At 51.4% G+C, this 8,361-nt stretch overlaps 2 protein-coding genes across 2 annotated transcripts; both read right to left on the minus strand.

The window, feature by feature from the left end:
- Positions 1–298: 298 nt before the first annotated feature.
- On the minus strand, positions 299–3,315 carry LOC149331671 (neprilysin-1-like). Its single transcript, XM_089557395.1, has 2 exons — positions 1,682–3,315; positions 299–578 (listed from the first exon to the last, which is right to left on the minus strand). The coding sequence occupies exons 1-2, from the start codon at positions 3,313–3,315 to the stop codon at positions 299–301; spliced, it is 1,914 nt and encodes a 637-aa protein (XP_089413521.1).
- Positions 3,316–4,497: 1,182 nt separating this feature from the next.
- On the minus strand, positions 4,498–5,825 carry LOC149331672 (uncharacterized). The gene is made up of 2 exons (XM_089557396.1): positions 5,717–5,825; positions 4,498–4,859 (listed from the first exon to the last, which is right to left on the minus strand). The coding sequence occupies exons 1-2, from the start codon at positions 5,823–5,825 to the stop codon at positions 4,498–4,500; spliced, it is 471 nt and encodes a 156-aa protein (XP_089413522.1).
- Between the last annotated feature and the right edge of the window lie 2,536 nt (positions 5,826–8,361).

Genomic DNA, 8,361 nt, shown 5'->3' on the forward strand with positions numbered 1-8,361 from the left:
AATAAGCAGTGATCATTGACATAAACGAACACGGAAAGAAATAATTGAGTGAAGGCGCAGAAAAATAAACAAAAATCGAAGGCATAACAAAAAGGCTACTACTACTACGAAGTGGCTGCCATTTTTGAATTATGGTAAAGGTGATTATACATGAAAGGTAGACTATTCTATACCGCAATACAAATACGTCTCAAGAACGGCTATAGACAAAAACTAATGATTCCCGCGTGTAAATGAAAGTGCAATAGGAAGCCATTCTTCACATCCATCGAGGTTAAAGGGAGACACCTTTTTTTTATCACTCGTCTCCCGTGAACCACATTGAGCAGCGGCCCTTTTGGGGGACCATGGTGTCCCCTTGCTGGCATCCGAAGGCCTCGGCGAAGGGCTTGAAGTTCGTGAGGGGCAGGTTGACCCGCAGCCGAGGCGGAGTCTCGCCAAAAAAGGCCATGCGCTGCTCGTAGCGCGTGTCATTGGTGCGGTCGCAGTAGGCACGCGCGAACTGCACGAAGAACAGCCGCCGGATCATCAGGGCGGAGCCCACGGCGAGGGTGCGCTTGGCCTGCCGCATGTAGTACCTGCGAACGACGGGCAGTGAAGGCCTCAGGACACGAAGAGGGATAAGATGGTTTGGTTTGGCTTATTGTGGTTTAACGTCCCAAAGCAACTGAGGCTATGAGGGACACCGTAGTGAAGGGCTCCGGAAACTTCGACCACCTGGGGTTCTTTAACGTGCACTGACATCGCACAGCACACGGGCCTCTAGAATTTCGCCTTCATCGAAATTCAGCCGCCGCGGCCGGGATCGAACCCGCGTCTTTCGGTTCAGCAGCCGAGCGCCGTAACCACCGAGCCACCGCGACGGGGCAAGAGGGATAAGAGTCGAACAATCTTAGCAAGTAATATTCGTGTAAGGTTTCGAGACAAAAGAAGCCACATGTACCACAATACGAACTAGGCGGTACTAGGTCAGATAATAGCAGAGTGGCATCACCCCATGTTATATTGAGGGAGCTTACAAAATGTGCGTATCTCAACACGCTAGGAGTGATAAGAGTCGATCAATTTTAGCAAGCAAAATTGGTGTAAAGTTTTGTGACAAAAGAAGCCGGATGGACCACAAAATGATCTAGGGGTACTAGCTGAGCTAAAACTATGCAATGGCGTGACCTGGCTGTTCTACTGAGGGACCGTAGACGAACAGCAGGTAGTAAGCGATCTCATAAGAACAAAGGAAGCCTACCAAGAGCTGTCAAACAGGTAATGGAGATAGGAAAGACACCAGGCTGACTTGGGGTAGCGACAGCCTTCGAGAATTTTCAGTTGTCTTCGTTCTGCAGATACGACGCAACTGCCGAAAACATCATAGTGAAGTGCCGAGGAGAGAGCCACGGAGTTCATATCCCGTTGAGGCCTCGACTTAATTTGCACAGCAGCCATGCTGAAAGGCATTTAGGGCTCTCTCTGAAATGTTTTGCCTATTCCGACGTGTTGTCAGTAAGACGGAGGGGGGTATTGTGTGCGTCCATGCTCGTGGGCGTTTGTGTGGCCGCGTGCGCGCGTGCATTCTTTTTCGACACGAGCACGGTTTCAGCGTTGCCCAAAATACCACAAAGAACCTTTGGCGCGCAGGACAATAGGCGTGATGTTCTTAAACTTCGTTTGACGTGCATTGCCTCACCTGTAGAGCGGGTAGACAATAGCGTTGTCGGCGATGTCGTCCTCTATGGTGCGGATCAGATCCACGTCGTCCCGCAGGATCTCCTCGAGGGCACGCTTGTACTGCGCCCAAAAGCAGTCGCGGATGAGGCGGTACTTGGCTGTCGTCTCGCGACTCCACCAGCCACGCACCCGGAGCTTGTGGTCGATGAACGAGCCGCGCTCGTCTATGGCCGCCACCAGACCTCGAAGCATGTGCGCACCCAGTATGGGAATGTCTAGCGCCCTCAGCTTCCCGCCTCCGGTCAGACTGAGCGCCGCTACGTTTGAGAACGGGAAGAACAGCGTGTTGCGGCCGTGAGTGTATTCGTGTCCAGGAGACAGGCTGGACACGTGGAAGTGGTTGTCCCAGTCCCTGGAGCGCTTCTGTGGCCGGTAGTAGGTGCGGCGGCTGTTGATGAGCATGTTGTACACGCTCTCCAGCAGCCGTGTTCCGCGAAACGCCGGCACGTTGAGGTTGTAGTACTCGGCGATCGGCGTCAAGTTCTGAGCCGTCCCGAAGAACGTGAACTGGACGCCCTTGAGCTTCTCCACGGCGACGACTCTTTCGACCGGGTCGTACCAGGGCGTGCGTCTCGCGACCATCTGAAGGTGTCGGTTGAGGTCATCGAATACCTCCTGGACTTCGGCGTCGTAGCGGGTGTCGTAACGCAGAACGCTGTCCGGGAGGCCGAGGGACATGCGAAGGAACGTCCGGGTGCCCTGTGGGTATACCAGCTCCAGGAGCCGCGCGCACGCTTGAAGCCTCGCGTCGACGCCGGCAACAATACCGTTAAAGCTGAGCGGGGTGAAGTCCTCCACCACGTCCGGTAGTACTGGGGACAAATGAACGAGCACCCTGTAACCAATGTAGTGTACGATGGACGTGGCGTTCGTGTTGTCCAGTAGTTTGGGTAGGTCTTCAAGATACTGCGGTGCCAAGACTTCGACGCTGATGAATTCTTCTTCGTCGGTCAGAAAGTTCTTGAGCAACGCGGAAAAGTACGCCGTCCAATTCCAGGAGCGGCCCTGAGGCAGTTTGTCCAGGGTTCGCATCCTGAAAGGAGGCGGCTCGAAGCGCCGAGTGCTGATGGCTTCCTCTAGTTCAACTTCTAGTCTGACAATGGCGGCCGCTGCGGTCTCGGCTGCTGTAGACACGGCGCCCAGTGCAGCTAGAGCCTTGGCTATGCTGACGGCGTACTCGGTGATGTTGGAAGACGTGTACCACGTCTGACGTCTCTTGAGGATCGTCGCCGGCACGTCAAGATGGACGGCGTACTTGGACTCGTACTCGTTCTTGACGGTCACGTCGACGAAGGGGAAGATACCGAGCGCGGCGTCCACCCTGCCAACCAGTGCACCCAGGCTGCTGATGTTTCCCGGCAGCTGCAGTGGCCATCGGCCCAGGCCGATGTCCTCCAGGATGTCCTGAAAGGGGTCCCAGCCGAGGCCGTTGCGGCTGTAGAGGCCGGTGCAGTTGGGCAGAAAGTAGGCCGCCTGATTGATGAACACGCTGGGAAAGTCCTTGTACGGGTCCGCCGCTCGGTATGCACGGAATGTCTCCTGGAGATTGTTCAGAAGTGTTTCCGTGACCTGCACGGAGAAAAGTTTCCTCATTTGTTTCATTTGATTACGTGAATACGAAAAAGAGCGCTCTTGTCATCCTGTTACTTCAGTACAAGGCCCTTGGTATTCATCACTTTACTTCCAGCCAGAAAGCAGGCCCTAACAGCGCTGGTTATGGTTGAGGCGCTGTCGTAGATAAATGGCACAATTGACATCTCTGCACAACTTAAGTGCTTAATGAGGCACGATTTTCCATCAAACTTAGCCTAGAATAATGTGCCACAGTGAAAGCGGCTTACGCTAGTCAGACAGAACAGCAGGGAAATTGGTATTTTTGTCTTCAGAAAATGCGCTAAAGGTGGTAGGAAAGCCTCAGTCCTCTAGCCGACGTTTCGACAAGAGAGTGCGGACGGAACCTCTTTCGATACGTTGGCTGGAGTAGCGAGGCTCCCCTACTGCCCCTGGCGAATTTTGTGTTGGACCAGTTGGCTCTATTAAGTACGATGGGATTTCACAGGAAACCAACCAGACTTGCATACACAATCCGTGCCTGAACGGCTTTTCCCTTGGTTCTTTTTTTTTCACTGTATAGTGAGAAAAGAAAAATAAACATAAAATAAAAATTTTCAGGAGTGCTTTAACAAATCACAATATCAAACTGGCACAGGGTTCAGTGAACATATAGTTCTCTGGCGCGACCACCCGATTGGATATGTGGCCCGACGAAAACAAAGCGCGCTTACGTGATAGTGCCTCTATGATTCATTTACAAACTGGACTTAGCACATCTTCGACACGATTACAAATCAGATACGCACCAAGGGGTCGAAGCGCCTCGTACCCATTTATCTTGTTTGTACGCTACGTGCATCAAAATATTGTCGGCAGTTATCAATGCTGAGGAAACCACTAAGTACAGCGCTTCAGCTGGATAGCTAAGGCTATTGATTACAAACCGGTGAAGGTAACTAAAACACTACCGAACACACCATCGGCTGGAGATGGGGAAACTCGCAACCTCGTCATGACGCGAGCTTTGCCTTCTACCAGAGAAGTCTTTTTATGAAGTTTACAGTATGTTGAAGTTAGTGCTGAAGGTGTCGGCCGGCACCACTCCCGAGGAACACAAATGGTTTTTATGTTCACGGAACTATAAGTAGGGATAGTGGAATAGGCGGGAGCTGTGACGCATAGGTGACGTGATGAGGCATGATACCAGCAGGGCGCAGCCACCTATGGCACGAGATATAAGTTGAGAGGTACCTGAGTGATGTAGGGAGTGCGGGGTGCGGCGATCTCCTTGAGCAGCTCTCCCTCCCTGTCCATGCCGCCGACACCGCAGACATATTCGTAGAAGTCGTCACAGGCGTCCAGGCGCGGCTTGCCGTTGGTCCGCGTGCCAAGCGGGACGCCGGTGCCGGCAGAGGCACCTGCCACTGCCGGTGCGTGCGGGTCCCCTCCCTGTCGGTGGTGGTGCGGGTCGGCCGCGTTCTGGGTGGCCCGGGAGTCATGCCAGTGCCGGTGCCGGTGCTTGCCGGAGGAGTGGCCGGATTCCCCGTGCTCGTGGTACTCCGCGTCGATCTTGCGGTGGTAGCCTGCGGTGTGCCCCGAATACCGTTTATGCCATAAATGTGGGCAGTTAAAAAAGAAATAAAAATAATATTGCCTGCCCGCACCGCCTAAAACACAACAGGCTTAACGTTTCAGACATAAATTAGTTTGGGCAGATGAAAAAGAAATAAAAATGTTGCCCAGCGTTTCATAGATACACTAGAAAGGGCGATGAAAGAAGAAAAGTGCCCTGCCCGCAGCGCTGATCAGCGTTTCAGACACAAATTAGAAAGGGCAGTCGTAATGGATTCTGGAGAGATAAGAGAAGCTTTTTGCCGATCTGATGTGATGTTCGGACTAAGTCTAGTAGTCTGGTACACCCGCCCTGGCAGCTTAGTGGATACGCGTTCGGCTGTTGTCCTGGCTTAGTGGATATGTCGTTCTGCTATTGAACTGGCTGTCGTGGTGGCTTAGTAGATATGGCGTTCGGCTGTTGCACTGGCTTAGTGGATACGGCGTTCGGGCTGAAACCCTGGCAGAAGGTGGCCTCATTTCGATAGACGTGAAAACCAGATACGCCTGAATGCTGTGCCATGACTCTACATGTTTAATGTCGCCATGAGGTCGATAGTTATCCGAAGCATTCCACTACGATAGATCACTGTCTAAGTGGAGCTTCTGGACGTCAATGCGCACATACCTAGCGTACCTGCCTACTCAAGAGCACCGTGTTAAGTAAACAAATTTTCCCTTCACTCTCGCCCTTTTTTATCCTGTCTAGAAGAAAAAGGTCCACGTGCCGTTGGAAACCGCAGGACTAATTCTCTAGCGTACGGACGTACAAATGTCCCTTGCATTGGCTGCCTCAAGGTTGCGCAGACGGGCAAGGCCACACACGTACCTTCCAGTATGAGGAAGGCGAGCACGAAGGCCGAGGCGAAGAGCAGCGCCGAGGCGAAGCCCGACAGGATAGACCAGCACTGGTGGGCCATCATGGGTAGCTTGGCCATGGCGGGAAGCCGTTGTAGTCCTCGGGAACGTGGGGTACGGAGCAGAGCCAACGGTTGGAGCCTCGCAAAACCCTTCTCGTGCTTCCTTCCTCGTGACGGAGAGCCCGAGCGCCACGCGAATCTTCTTCTTCTTCACCATATGAAAATGGCACATACCCACGCGGGGGGATTGTTGTTGTTGTTGTTGTTGTCCTCTAGAAAATGGCGCATACCCACTGCGGGGGATTGGCCAAGACACAGGCGGCAACTGATAGGTGTACAAAATGTTAAACAAGAAAATAATTGTGGGGAAAAATAAAATAATCATGATAATAATAGCAATTAGGAAATAAATGAAAGGATCTCAAATGTGTAATTGAAATAGGTTAAACAAATGCTGTGAGATCGGTGACTGAAATAGAGAACGGGGCTAAATATTCCACGTTTCAGAAAGCTTTCATTCCAGAGAAATATTGGTCATGAGAAAGACCAGAGCTTAAGACGGCAGCCGTTTAGTGTCTGTAAGGAAGTTTTGCATGGCGGAGAGCACATTCCAGTTGCTGTGCCCAAGGGAGGAAGCCCCAAGAGACAGAGCAACCCCAGCTGACAGACTTAGACCAAGCTGTCGTAACGGAAGCTCCAGCAGGCGGCTCCGTAAAGAGGAGAAACGGCGGCAGGTCAACAAGAAATGATCTATCGATTCGGGTTCTCCGCAGAACAGGCACAATGGGGAGACCGCCAGACCAGATCTATAAAGGTAGAAGTTTAGAAGAGGTACGCGACAACGTAGACGAGTGAAGGAAACCTCAAGCTTGCGTGATCGCCATCCTTTACTGCACCACGGGTAAAGGAGATGCCGGAATTCGGGAGAGGAGGTCAGAGCTGATGCTGCGAATTCTTTCAGGAGCAGATACCTGCGAAACCTGGCCGCGGTAATATATGCGCTGGGTGGAAGCACAGATACGACTGGGCCTTGAAGAGATGCCTTCGCCAGGGTATCAGCAACCTCATTCAAATGGATTCCTCTGTGCCCAGGCACCCAGACCAACCGTAATGAACACACGTGGGGTGGAACCAAGCATTTGAATAACCGAAGTGCCTGAGATGTTGTAGGCGCGGTGAGAGAGGAACACAACGATAATGAATCTGTCATAATTATGACAGAAGACAAGGAGCTGTTTAATTTGCGCAACGCTAAGACTACTGCTAGAAATTCGGCCAAATAAATAGGTGTGTAATCGGGAAGGCGGAGTGAGAATGACCAGTCAAGGGAGATGGAGAAAATGCCAACTCCGGCCTTTTCTTCACACTGTGAGGCGTCTGTCGCTATGAGCACATGAGATTTAAAGCACAGCAGGTAATCCTGCAATAAACCGCTGAGCAAATGAAAAGGCATTAACTTTGCATGTTTTGGAAAGATGTCATCGAAGAAAATCTGAATAGATGAGTTGGCGCATACCGGACGGATGTCCGAAATGCGGACGTTTAAGGGGTCCAGGAGGGATTGCACCAAACATATCTGAGGGGTACGGAAACGAGACCAGGTTTCGTTGAAAAATAGCCTAGGCTGACGAAGGAAGATCAAATTGGTACGGTGGTGAAACCTTTGCGCTTCTTCTTTGTCTTCTCCTTCTGTGTCATTTGTTCTCCTTCTTTCTCGTTATCTTTTATTGCGAGGTTCATGAGCGCAAGGGGAGATTGCGAGTGGAATATAAATTGGGAAGAAACGTTGAAATGCAACCCTGTTGACGCTGGGGAAATGCGCTCGTTATTTCACCCTGAAATCAGATCGTGTAGTTGCACAAAGAATGCAGCCATTGTGAGCACTGCTGTAGCCAATATGGTATCACCATGCATCCCAATAAAATAGCAGTAATCACTTGCATTTCACATGCATTGCCGGGCTTACTGATATGCCATGGTCTGGTACGAGTTCGGATCAGCATGGTAGAAATATGTAGATTTGGTTTGCTTTAATCAGGTTTAACGTCCCAAAGCGACTAAGGCTATGAGGGACGCCGTAGTGAAGGGCTCCCGAATAATTCCGACCACCTGGGGCTCTTTAACATCCACTGACATCGCACAGCACACGGGCCTCTAGAATTTCGCCTCCAACGATATTCGGCCGCCGCGGCCGGGATCGAACCCGCGTCTTTCGGGTCAGCAGCCGAGCGCCGTAACCACTGAGCCACCGCGGAGGGGCAGAACTATGTAGAGTTGAAAGGACAACGTTGCTGGCTGCTGGAGAATAAGTGCTTGTCAGGGCCTTTCGACAGCTGTTCCATTGAGCGTTACCTATTGCGCCTGCGGGGTTGACGTACTGGTATAATTGCGTAGTCCGTTCCCTTCTCCTTTTAAACGATATGTAATGGAATTAGGGACAAATCCCCCTTTCCACTTCGCTGGTAGCTTTTAAATTGGCTGTAATTCTTCGTTGAACTCGGTGTTTTATCTTTTCCTACCGCTTTTCTTTCCTCGTTCCTCTTAATACTATCAGGAGTCTGTTTTAGCAGACTGACGCCTCCTCATCTCAGCTCCTCTTCTTGTTTTGTAAAGA

Source organism: Amblyomma mixtum, chromosome 8, assembly GCF_055824585.1.
Source record: "Amblyomma mixtum isolate Tamu chromosome 8, ASM5582458v1, whole genome shotgun sequence".
NCBI lineage: Eukaryota > Metazoa > Arthropoda > Arachnida > Ixodida > Ixodidae > Amblyomma > Amblyomma mixtum.